Below are 13,839 nucleotides of genomic sequence, written 5' to 3' on the forward strand. Positions count from 1 at the left end.
TCAAATATTGAAGGTTATAGTTACCATTAGTGGGACCGTTCAACTCGACAAAGAACTCCGTCACTGAGTCATAAACCGTCTTCGCCTTAAAGAAAAAGGAAAAAAAAAAAAAAACCCCACCTGTCGAGAAAGAGCAGATTCTATGATCAATAGAAGATTTATCATTAAAAAACTAACAACATCAATTGTATTGATTATTTATATTATTTTGACTTTTGAGGCCAAATTACGAATGTCTACTCTCTTTCAACCTAAATATTATAGGAGAGAAAGAACGTTAATTGGGCATGTACGGTTTACTGCATGTCTTTGTGTCGATATAGAGGCACGTGAAATGGCCGTTGTGGCCTCATGAAAAGACAGAATTTACCAATGATGCAACGGTCATTTCGTTCATCCCTCCATCAGGGCACAAAGGCAACGCAGATCATCACATCTAGTTAGCATTATCTTTCCCATATTATATACAGATGAATTGTTATGGATAACAGCTCATGAAACTTGGAGAAATCCATAATTAATTAATTATTAATTAGTAGTAAGATGGTGAGCCATGGTAGGACCGTAGAACTGCCCACTAAGCAAGGGAAGGTTATCCTTCCTTCTCCCAAAAACAGAAACTAACTCATGGTAACGTGGTAAACAAGAACAGGAAAGAAAAATAACCTGAAAGTCATGGCAAACAAGAATTTAGTTGGTGAAAGCGAGGGAAGTTTGGATCCGGATCCTCTACTTCCATCCTACTTCTGTCTCCTCTCATTGTGTCACCTGGCCTGACAATCATCCAATGGTTAAAATAAGTATTTGCATGTAGGAGTGTTAAAACCTAGCCCGAGTTGATGTAATCACTCCAAACTGATAAAATCGGAATCAAATCGACTTTATTTGATCAGCTTTATGCTAGGGAATTACACATTTGAAATCAAACCGAAATCGACTTAATCTGAAATCGAAGTCGACTTAACTCAATATCAATCCAAAACTCATTAAAAAATGTATTTTTTCCATAACTTTCCATACATATATAAGTCAAACCGAATCCAAATTGGACAGAAATCAAAACTAATCTGATAACAAAACAATAAAGAAATGGGTAAAAACCCAAAATCAGATTAAAACCGAGACTTTCCTTATTGTTTTAGTTTCGGATTCACCTTTACCACACTAAAATCGATTCAACGCAAACCAAAACCAGCCCGAACCAACCGATTGACAAGAGTATTTGCATGCTTCCAAAGGTTTTCAAATGGATTAAACTTGAATAAAATAATTCTCATAATTTTTGATAGAAATAATTCTAAGTTGGATCTGAGAGAAGGGGAATCCATATGTTAATGCACTCAAGTTTGTGGTCCCCCAAAACAATAAATCTAAAAAAAAAATTCAAAATTCAAAGCAATAAATCTATAAAAAAAAAAAAAATTCAAAATATATGCACCTGGTGGAGTCGAACCCACAAAACAAAGGGCCACAGCAGATCCCATTGATCTAATGAACAGAAACTGGCCAATTGGGCTACAGGCGTATAGAAGTAAAGTAAATACAAATCAGATCCATAGACGTTTTTTTTTAATTTATTATTATTATTATTATTATTATTTTGGATAAAACATAGATGGAAATTAGAAGATTAAATACATAGCACCTTATGGGAGTCAAACCTACAAAACCAAAGCATGAATTCATGACAATTGAGCGAGGTACTCTTGTTCGTTTCTGTCTTTTCAAGGGATGTAGTGGTTATTTTGCTCACCCCTGTGTTTGGGCGTAGGAACAGTGTGCACATATAGAAACTCACATAATAATATCTCAAAACTCAGAATATCTTTGTCAATCAGACCATATTTTATTTTGGGAAAAAGATCTCTACTTGGTGGTGTTTTCTACACCCTCTCACAAGGCACCGTGAGATGACGTCTCTACCCCTGACCCAGACGCTTGTATAAAGACCATGCAACCAAGTAGAGATCTCTGGCCTTTTAATTTTTCTTCATGACATTCCTTTAACGTAAAGTTTCTTCATCTTCCCCATTGTCTATTTGTACTACAAATAGCTTTAAGACCATTTACATTTGAGTGAACCTTCGATTGAGAGTGCGAAAATTCTTATGTTATAAAGAAGTTTTGACTAAGCAGGGTAATCACACAATTGTCTCATGCATGGAAATAGTTAAAGGGAAAAAGAGCTTTGTTCAGGAATGTGATCTACACCAACACTCCCATGAGTCTATCTTTCTCCTTTCCATATGAAAAAACACCTTTGCCCCTTGTTTTGATGAGGTGAGAGATACACATGGGAGTGCTGGCGTAGACCAGAACAAAAAATTGCTTCTTAATTAAAAAAAAAAAAAAAAAATAGGGACTAACTCATTATGGATTAAAAAAGTTTTTTTTATTCATAGTAGGGGAAGATAATATTTAAGAAACAGGAAGTGGTTCTCTGCCCAAGAGCGTGGCCTATGTTAGTGTTTCCATGTGTCTATTTCTCTCTTCTTTATGTGAAAAGATGTCTTTATCCCTTGTTTTGGAAGGAGAGATAGACACAAGAAAAAACTGAGGTAGGCAATGGTCGAACAGTGGGAAAGTAGTCATTTCAGTTCCCATGTGAGGGATTGAAGGGAAATTGGAGGGTGTCAGAATTGGAGGTGATAATGATCCGGCAATGGTCCCCGACAGAGTTTTTCTTCCCTTAAGATACATACCCCCTAGTTTCTCTTTGATAGAAATCATTTTTTAAGCATGCTGAGGAAAACAAACTCTACCACATAACATAAAGAAGAAGAAGGAGATAACTTTGTCATTTTCGTGATCTTTAAATAAGACTTAAGAGTTGCCTTATTAGTCTCTTTCAATCTATTTTTAAGGCTATTAACAATTAAGATTTTCAACAGAACTTTGGTCCCCCACCCCTCTTTTTCTCCGGAGTCCAGACTAGATGGAATATTTTTAGTATATATATAAAAGATGGGTGCTTAAAAGGAAACACTGATGGATTTTTGTTATTTTCTTTGGATTAAATTAAACATTAGGGGAAAAGGTTAGGCACATTGCCAAGGTGTTCAACATGTGTTATCCTCTCTTCTCCTCTTTTGAAAAAGACCCCTTGCCCAAAAATAGAAATCAGAATCAATTGAGACTATTCACATGTCCCATTGCGAATTCCGCATATTTGAAGGCAGGAGGTCAAGGGACCGACCCTTCCTTCTCCTTGCCCTGATTCTGTAGAATTAAAAAATATATGCACCTAGTGAGAGTCGAACCCACAATATCAAAGGCCGAAAGCCTTAAACTGATCTGTTGATCATAACTACTTTTGTGTTGAGCTATAGGTGCTTCTTATTCATTATTTGAGAAAAAAATAAATTAAAAAGAAATAAAAATACGACCAATTCGATCAAATTCCGGTTTTTGAAATCATGGATGTAATATTGGAGAACCATATGATTAAAATTGAATTAGTAGGATCTCAAACTAAAATGATTAAACTATGAGAGAGATTAGGAATCTAATACGGTGTATACAATCATAATAAATACTTTTTTAGACTAAGGAATCCAGATTGCAAAAAAAATTAAAAGATAGCTGATTTACTTGTAAAAGAAATTTATATGCACGGGAAATACTAACTTTCCCTTATTTCATGTTAGGTTGTTAACAAAAGCAAGTTATATGATGAATCTTATTGTTTATTCACTAAATCCAATAATCTAATTATATATGGTAATATGCAATATAATTTTATTTTTATCTTTTTGGGAGCGTGGGAGGTCAAAGCTTGCAATCAATTAATTGTTATTATAAGAGATTGTTGCCTGATCGTGTAGCCTCAGCATGGGAGCCAATAAGAGTAAAAGTAAAGACATCAATATGGATGAGATTTTTTATTTCATGGGTGTAGGATGGTAATTTTGTACGCTCTTGTCTCTAGGTGCAGGATCGTCTACGTGATCGGGCCGGCATGATTCTTTTTCTTATAAAATAAAGTTCGGTTTCTCAATTGCATGCTCTCAAATTCTCTACAAATCTTCGAACGCCCCTTTTCTGCTCTCATTGACCTGTTGTGAGAAATTCTATCCCTCAATACAGGGTTTTCGATCTCTACGTTTAGAATTAGAGGAAAAGATTCCCAAGACTTTAGAATGGGAATTCTTCCTTTCCACACATTCTCATATAATAAACCGTGGGATTCACATTGACAATTCTCTCCTCAGACAAAGTATGGATATCTATTGAACTAATCCATTTCCCAATATTTCATTGATATTATTTTCCATTTTGGCCTTGTGGGTAAAAACCTCTCCTTTTATGGTTATTGGGCAAAATATCACTGTTAGGCTGTGTGGCCCTACACAACGGGCCAATTAGAACATGAGGGTAAAAATTTTCATTTAAAAAAAGGACAATATGGTCAATTTTGTATGATCCAGTGTTTCATACGCAACTTGGGAAGGATTTTTTCTCCTCATAATTATTATTTGCTTTTTCAGGTGAACCATAATTATCAATTTATTTCGTTTATATGATGTAATCACTAGTGATGATATGTGAACGATGATGTCGGATTCACATCTTATCTTTCACAGTGGAACCTTCCAACTGCCGTGTTGCAATTGGACACTACTTAATTAGTATCCCCAACTCAACATTTTTCTTCTTCTAGATAGAAGAAGGTCCAATAATATAAAGATAGTCCCATCAATGATCTTAGCATTATTCTTTAATTATTTTTATTTTGCATAAAAAATTAATGAATAATTTGTCGGAAGTGGTTTTCTGTGGAACACGGCCTACGCAAGCACTCCTTGTATCTATCTCTCTTCTCTCCAAAACAAAAGATAGAGATATCTTTTCATATGGGGTAGAAAGAGGTAAACAAATAGGAGTATTGGTGTCGGCCACACTCTTGACAGGGTTCTTTTTTCCATAATTTTTTTGAAAAGAAAAAAAAAATTTATATTAATAATGGGAAGGGGTTTTGTGCATGGTCATGCATGGTGCACAATCATACACCAATTAAACTCTTGGTTGGAGTGAAAGGTCGTGTACCATACACAATCGTGTGCATATATATCCTTTTGCCTTAAATAATAATATGAGAGAAAGAACGCCACCCAATCGTGCTAGACATGCCACTCCTATGCTAACATAGGGGTGCATGAAATAACTGAAGCACCCTAGTCATTTAGGGGGTTCCAAAGGGTGCAGCAGTTATTTCGCACACCCCTTTGTCAGGGCATAAGGGTGGTGTGCGCTGTGCATTTGGGTGGTGTTCTCTTTCCCTAATAATAGATAAGAAGATTACAAAAGAGGGAGGACTCAAAGAACCTCCAGAACAAAAATACATCAACCCGACCTCCAAATCGACATCCTCTATGACCACGTAACACAACCATTTGGATGTGCTAGGGAAGGGAGGCAGTTCCAGATACAAAATGCCAATAGAGATCAATGATTTAAAGGGAGAGAGTGCTAGCATGGCCTATTATGCCATCAATGTAGAGAGACATTTCTCTCTTTAGTTAATCATTATTCGAATCAAGGAGATAAGAGTATTTGTCTTCGTACCCTGCCCCGATGACTCAAAGATTCGTTTTCCTTTATTTTTTGGGATTGGGCCTTCATTCCTTTTTCTTTATTCTATTGGGGGTAGGGATAGATGGCAACCAGGAGACTTGAACTCAAGACCTCCCAATAACAATGGTCTTCCACACACCACATATTACCAAGTGCGAGGCACTTGTTCACTAGAGAGGCTATGATTACTTTATAATGATAAGGGCCCAAAAAAAAAAAAAAAAAAAAAACACTAACTACTTAAAAATAATAAACAAAAATTCTCAAAGTTTTTGCTTAGTTGTAAACCACACTGATTCAATTTAAAAACTCAAAATTGTTATTTGACTATTTGTTAAATCAAGACGATTCTTAATCAAGTTTTATAACTAATCGGGTTCAGTGGATTTTTGTGATAAAAGAATTCAAATTTCATGTTTTGATTTGACTGCACGTGTTGGAATCCACATAATAACTTAAAAAGCCTTAGAAAATGGATATGAGAAGCGTGACGTGTAAAAGATGAAAACCATATTAAAAAAACCACATGCACTTAGATCCGAGTATCCGAGCACCACAACGTGACGCGTATACGATGAAAACCATATTCAAACCCTTGATGAGTAGGAAAAGTGGAAAACGATGGACCCTCCTCCACTTGTGGAGGAAAACTTTTTTCCACCAAAAGAATACTCCCCCTCCCCCTCTTTTAGAATATTCCAAGCAAAGTAATGTAATGGGGCCCGGATCAGGGTTTACAGTCTTGAAAGACTTTTTTTAACAACTATATAAAAAAACAAGATCTAAGGTTAATTGTTTTATCTATCTCGAACTTCCTTTTCTGTTTTTTTGCTTTTTTTTTGAAAAATATCAACGCCACCCCTGACTTTATCAAACTAATTTCACACAGACCCCCAACCGTTAGATAAGAGATGGTAAATGATGATATCAGTTATTTAATATTTTTTAAAAGACATTTTTACCCTTATTAATGGATGAAGTACCTAATCTACCCTTTCAATTAAAACACCCACAAACCCTTCTTCTTCCTCACACTCACCGACAATCTTGGAGAATCCACTACAACCTACCGTCTTTTGAAGAAGAGACCTACTCCGGCGATAAAGCAGCCCCGCGTCAACCAGCGACCATCTTCCTCAGTGGGTGAGATCGTAGGTATGTCCAATATAATAGTAATGGTGTGGAAATGGAAATGGAACTTCGCAGGTGATCTGATTCTTCTTTTTATCGTTGGTGGGTCGTTCACCCAACTGCAAATTGTCATCTGAAGAACAACCCATTTTATTATTTGAAGGAAACGATATTCTTCTCCTCTGCAATTTTCCAATTCAATACCAGAAAGACAAACACAAAGTCTCAATCAGTCTCTCATTTACTCTGCTTCATTGAATGCTTGGATTTAAGAAGACCTCCTGTACTGCAAAAGTAGGTGAACTCTTCCATGAGTTAGAGAGAGAGAGAGATAGAGAGTGAATAGTTTTGGTTTAGACTTTAGAGGAGAGTAGTAGACCCATTTCCTATGTCGGGTTTTTGGTTTATGAGCTTAAGCGTTAGATTTTATTCATTTTTCTTTCTTTTTTCTTTGAAATCTTTGCTGGTTTAACTTTTCTTCCTTGCTGCCCCTACACCTGAGCACAACACTCCCCTCACCCCCGTGGTAAACATAATCAAGGAAGTCCTGATGCATCAATTCTCCAGTCCCCACCAATTCTCAAACATCTCATAGTATTTGATATACAACCGACAATCAAATGAGGCCTAGTTATCACAAGTCATGGCACTTATTTTGTTAGTGGCATATTATCACCCAGACCTAGGATTGTATCCTGTTAATAGTAGATCTTGGCTTCCCATTGCGCTAGTGGTCCTCCCAAACACAACCTCAAAAATAAAAACTCCTTTTATCACCCAAAAAGAAGAGGAAATAATTGCAGAGCCACAATTACAGCCAAGGTATATGAAGCATTTGAAGAAAGAGAAATGGTAGGATTTTGAAGGGGCATTATAACATTAAGAGCAACATATGGACAGCTTTAAACTTAACTTTGATGGTAGTTTGGCCGGAAATCCTAGGTCAGCAAGAGTAGAGTTATAAGGAATCAGAAAGTTGGTAGTTTGGTTATAGTTTCAGGCCCCATATGGGGAAAATAATTACTTTAAACAGAGTATGGTTGCTGATCCAGGGATTGGAGAAACTGGTTCACAGCCATTCTTCTCCTGTTCTTGGTCAAACAAATTTCATATATTAACACCGTTTAAAAATGGGTAACGGTTGATATTATGGTAGTTAGTGGGTGTGCCTTAAAATATAGGCAAACGTCAGGGGGTGGCACTAATAATTTTCCCTTCTTTTTTTAATTATCCCACAAAAGCAATGCTCTCACTTCTATTTGTTCGTCTTGTAAATTAAATTCTTAAAGGTATAAGGTTCCTACATTGCATATTCAAGCGATGGGGGAAACCCTTTTCGAATATGATAATAGGGATAGAAACATTTATGACATATCATCTCCTCACATGAATAGATATGTGAGATATGTGAGGTGGTGTATAATTTCATTTTTGACTTGACGTTGTGCAAAAAAAATTTTAATTATTAAATTATATCTTTAATTTATAGTTTTAAGAATTGGGTATCGTATAAATCGGTTTGTATATATTGTATCAAATAGTTTTCCCTCAAAGATAATAATGTCATGTGGTGTTTTGACGCTTATACCTTTGGGTCTATATAGTTCACCGATCCAGTATCGACCAAGTATCAATATCGGTGTTGGCCGATACACCATATCTAAGATCGATAGCTAAAACCAATGCCTAGTCCCCTCTTCTTCCCTCCCCATTCTCTCCATCTCTTCTCCTCGACTCCTCACAGTCATCGGTACCTCCTTCCCCCAAACTGTAACCCTCCTCTATAACTCTCCATATGAATAAAATGTTGAACCACATAAATATATGTAAACAAGGAGAGCACGGTGAGCGGTTTGTGATATTCCTTGAATTTAAGAAGGAAATTGAAGAACAACAGAGTTTTACTTGAAGAACTTGGTATATTAAAGTAGGGAAAAAAAACTTTGTCCGGGAGTGTAGCATTTGCCAGCACTCCCATGAGTTTCTCTCTCTCTCCTCCTCATATGAAAAGACACCTCTATCATCTTTTTTAAGGAGGAGAGAGATAGACACATGGGAGTGATGGCGTAGGTGCGCCACACTCTCGGACAAAAAACTGCTTTCCATTAAAGTAATAGTTAAAGAAAATAGAGGCTGAGCTTGAGAAACCAATATGATTAATGAACTCTTGAGCTGCTAAACCAACAAAACTTCAAGTGGTTCTTGTGATTAGATAAGAATACAACTAGGTTCAGCAAGGGAATTACGAAGGGGAATTGAAAGAAGGAATTGGAGATCTGATCTTAATTTGAGATTCTATTTATGAGGTTCACTCTATTCTTGATTCAAGTTCATGACCAAAACTCCAGAATTTTTAGGGTTGTAGAGAGAGGGAAGATGAGGAAGAAGAAGATTGAAGTAATTGAATATTTTTTTAAGGGAAAAAGGGCTTTATCTAGGAGCATAGCTGTTGAGCTCAGACACATGATAGGGTGAAATGACCCCCTGAAAGGCAGAAATTCCACCCCTGTCGATGCTTCCACCCATTGGTCTTCGCGCTAGCGCATGGACAAAGATTTCTTCCCCATTTCTTTATTACCTTCAATCAAGAGTATGCTTTGTTGTTTTATAGGGATTAACTATAGAATTATGTAACAATCCAACAGATTAACCAATTACAATTAACCAACCAATGGGGGGAGAGGGTGTATCTCAATTGGCAAGGGAGCTTGTCTAAATTGACATTCATTCTAAGTTTGGGAGCATGAACCCTGTGACAGCATGAGACCAATAAGAATGCGTGTGAAAGCATCAACAAGAGCAAGATTTCTTCAAGTAAGTCATTTTTTTTATCAGTTTTTTGGCTCATAAAGAAACCAGTCACATTCACGTTCTGTAAATACCAAATCTCTTCTTAATATTCTTTTCATAGTCCAACTCCAATAGCATCAATTCGAGACAATAACTCATTTTCTGCAAATTCCACATTGAAAATAAGCATGGAAGCTTACTAGTAATGAAATCTGTTCCGTTATTCTACCAAAAAAAGGCTGAAACTTAAATGATATTTTGGCTATGATCCTCCGGTTTCTATTCATTTCATACTACATCGCACACAGCAAACATGATCGGAGCTTGGATTTGGAAATTTTATCTTTCATATTGGAAACTTTGATAAGTTTCTACCACCAGATTTGCAATGGAAGATCTTTGAATTCGTCTATTTTTTTTTTGGCAACAACATCACCATGATTACTTCATCTTTGTGATGCATTGAAATCGTGGTTCTATTTTTCCACAGAACTTATCCATTATTGGGATTATCGTGTCAGCATTGACCATTATGTTGAAAGCGTATTTAACGTGTTGACTATGTATGGTTTTAATGCACTTTTTTGGACTTTCTACCCTGGCCTGGCCCCTCACTAATAAAGGCCAAAAAAAAAACAGAGAATTCACCCAATTTATTTATATTTATTTTTCTCCAATTGAGAGAACCGTGCAATAATAAATGGAGGCTCCAATACTAAATCCAAATGCCCCACCATAAGTGGCCTCGTACAATACCCGCACTGACACAAAAGATAACGTAAGAGAAGAGACAATACGTTTTAAACGTGATCTTATGTCATAATGGTTTTTTGTTTTTTTAATTTCTTAGATAAATTATAGGCTTTTTAAAAAGAAAATTTTTTTTTTTTTGGATTTTTTTAAAAAAAAAGGGAGAATGTTTTTACTTGGGACACAGATGCCAGAATGACCACCATGCCTCATGTATGACGAAAATTTTGCCCCTTTTGTGTCACTGCATGCACTCTCATTGATAGACGCACACAACATGGCCCTAGGTCCCAACCAGAAAATAGTTGTCCAAAAAAAATTATCTAAATCCACTAAGATAAGAAAAAATATTACATAAAAAATAATAGGTTGTAACTTTATTTTATTTCTTTTATTACCCTTAATTTTATGTGTACTTTTTTTAACCATAATTTCCCTTCCCCTTCTCTCTCCCTCTCTCTCCCCCCTTTTCTTTGTCTCCAATGACCCCCATGGTTCTTAGTATCGGTATTGGATTGATCATATCGGGCAATTTGTACTGGCTTTGCACCTTGTCAATCCCGATATTGTATCGGTGACACGGTACAAATAAAATGTAAATCAGTCAAAAAAACCTATTTTTAAAAGAGGATCAAGGGTAAATTTATCAAATACGGCTTATCTTTGTCGATACTGTATTGGTTTCTGAGTTGACCCATACCCGTTTTGATACCAAGCGCTAAAACCTTGGCTACCCCTAACCGTTTCTCAATCATTGCCATAGACATAGGCAAATACCATATTAATAAGTTAATTTTTAAAAAAGTGAGAGAACACACATGCGCACTAGCCAATGGGAGCATGTGTGCAAGCATCGACTTAGGCGGGATTTCCACCTTTACATAGGGGCAGCATAGTACTTTCCATGGGAGCAAGACAATTTTGTATCCAGGTGCAAGAAACACGCTGACCACACGACCACGTAACGTTCTTTTTCTTTTTTTTTAAAATAAGATAAAAAGACAATTAAAAGAAAATTATAACTCGTATAGGAATGTGCCAATGTCCTTTCTCAATGCGATCGATGTTCGACATTAATAACAGCTAGGAATTGTTATCCTCTGTTGTCTGCTACCCAGACAACAGAGTGTTGTCCCCTCACATGGACGCGGAATGATAATTTGATCATCCTGCATTCCTACCCAAACACACTACCCGATGAGTGGTTAAATCGTCATTTCGTGCCCATGTGAGGGAACAACACTTTGTTGTCCGGGTAGCGGACAGCAGAGGATAAAAATTGTAACGGCTAGGGTGGTCATTTCTGTCCCTTTCTATTAGAGAAACTTGGGGAAATGGAGCCGCTAAGAAAATAAATCAGATAAAGGTCCATAGTAGCCCAGTTAGGCACTTATGTATGTGGACCCCGCCATGCAGAATTTTTTTTTAAAAAAACAAGTGGAATTATACATTCCGAGTCAGCACCGAATTTTTCATATTTAAGCATGTTTTAAACCATCTTTCCATTACTAGAATAAGGTGTAGACAAGAATTGGTTTTAGTGTCCTTTCTGACTGTGAAAGCCAACCAGACTCTCTCACACAGAGAGAGAGAGAGAGAGAGAGAGAGATCAGGGTGATGCTGGTGTTGGTGTGTTTCATACAGTCTTGGCGTTGCAGCTTTCTTCGAAAATCCACTGAAAAGGTTTGACACGAACACAAAGATTCTATTTTTAAGCAGAGGACCCAAGATTAGAGTTACCAAACCATCCACCCTTCTCTCTCTCGCTAACTTTATCATCGGTCTGTTCAGTTCGAGTCTCGCTCTGCTGCTTCGTCTTCTCCTTTCTTCTCGGTTAAGTAAAAGCAAATTCGACAGGGAAGGATGAATTCTGCGAATTTAGGTTCACGGGTTCAAGCTTGCTCGATATTTAGTCATGGAGGCAGATCCAAATCTCTAACTAGTTCGATGTTTAACCCCTTGCCGAGGTTGCCCATGTCTCTCTTTTCTCCAAGGGTGAGAGGAGTTATCGCTTCTTCTTCTTCTTCTGCTGCTGCTGCTTCCATCTCTGCAGTTCATGTCACCAAGGAGCAGGAGAAAACGCTGAAAGAGGGAGAAAGCCTAGAGATGGAGACGGGCTTTAATTTCAAAGCTTACATGATTCAGAAGGGATCTTCCGTGAATCAAGCCCTTGAAGGCGCTGTTTCCCTCAAAGATCCGCTCAAGATCCACGAAGCCATGCGTTACTCACTCCTCGCCGGCGGCAAGCGTGTGCGTCCTATCCTCTGCATCGCCGCATGCGAGCTCGTCGGAGGCGATGAAAACACAGCGATGCCTGCTGCGTGTGCGGTAGAGATGATCCATACCATGTCGTTGATTCACGACGACCTTCCCTGTATGGACAACGATGATCTCCGTCGTGGGAAGCCCACTAATCACAAGGTTTTCGGCGAGGATGTGGCTGTCATTTCCGGCGATGCTCTGCTAGCCTTCGCTTTCGAGCACATCACCACCGCAACAGTCGGTGTTCCGCCAGCGAGGGTCGTTCGTGTTATCGGTGAATTGGCTAAGGTGATTGGGATCGGAGGCCTGGTTGCAGGTCAGGTGGTTGATATTGGTTCTGCAGGGGTTTCTGATGTTGGATTGGAGCAGCTTGAGTTCATCCACACCCACAAGACTGCCTCCTTGCTTGAAGGATCAGTGGTTCTTGGAGCGATTCTGGGTGGTGGATCTGATGAACAAGTTGAGAAGCTGAGGAAATTTGCGAGGTCTATTGGGTTGCTGTTTCAGGTAGTGGACGATATCCTTGATGTCACCAAATCTTCTAAAGATTTGGGGAAGACGGCCGGCAAGGATTTGGTGGCTGACAAGGTTACTTATCCAAAACTTCTTGGGTTAGAGAAATCACGAGAGTTTGCAGAGAAGCTGAACAAAGATGCTAAGGAAATCCTCTCTGGATTCGATCCAGAGAAAGCGGCTCCACTGATTGCTCTGGCAAACTATATTGCTTACAGACAGAACTAGTTTGTTTCTTGAAGAAAGATTCTTGGTTGCCTAATTTGTCCAGAAATAATTTGAATAGATAGGATTATATGTTAGTAGGGGAAAAAAAGACTAAAAGTGCTAATAGGCAGGCCTGTATCAAGTCAAGTATAATTTTTCAATGCCAATCCATTATTTATATATGGTTTTATCATCTTCAGCTTTCATGATATAATTCTCTTGTATTGGATCTTAGAAATTTTTGGTTTGATTTCAATGCCTTGAGAGATATTTTAAGGATTTCAATCCAACATCCCATTCTTTCAATTCAAGATTTTGGCAGATTCTGAGATATGTACAAGATTCCCAAGTCCAAAACAGGATTTTTCTCTTTTGTCACTTTAAAACATCTTCATCTGAAATTCTTGGCAAACAACTCCAGAGGAATTGTTGGAGTAGTGTTGCAGACCTCTACTCTTTTTAACTGAACAAAAGAGTTCCACATAAATACTCTGGCATGACTTGTTCCAATTGCGAACACTAAACTCCAAAATATAAATTGCTGGTCAAAAATCAAAATAAGATGACAATGGAGATCTTTTCCTTAACAGAGGTAGGTTTGAATATGAACCA

The 13,839-nt window shown here is 37.6% G+C and overlaps 1 protein-coding gene across 1 annotated transcript; it reads left to right on the top strand.

Annotated features, from left to right (window-relative positions):
* The first annotated feature begins 12,017 nt into the window (after window positions 1-12,017).
* On the top strand, window positions 12,018-13,741 carry LOC122661568 (geranylgeranyl pyrophosphate synthase, chloroplastic-like). The gene has a single exon (XM_043857007.1). It carries the CDS (start codon window positions 12,109-12,111, stop codon window positions 13,246-13,248), a length of 1,140 nt encoding a protein of 379 aa, XP_043712942.1. The 5' UTR covers window positions 12,018-12,108; the 3' UTR covers window positions 13,249-13,741.
* The last annotated feature ends 98 nt before the right edge of the window (window positions 13,742-13,839 follow it).

The sequence above is a fragment of the Telopea speciosissima genome, chromosome 5 (genome assembly GCF_018873765.1).
Source record: "Telopea speciosissima isolate NSW1024214 ecotype Mountain lineage chromosome 5, Tspe_v1, whole genome shotgun sequence".
In the NCBI taxonomy this organism is placed as follows: domain Eukaryota; kingdom Viridiplantae; phylum Streptophyta; class Magnoliopsida; order Proteales; family Proteaceae; genus Telopea; species Telopea speciosissima.

What these genes read in the sequence shown, in the direction of transcription:
- LOC122661568 (XM_043857007.1), top strand. Translation starts at nt 12,109, where the DNA reads ATGAATTCTGCGAATTTAGGTTCACGGGTTCAAGCTTGCTCGATATTT.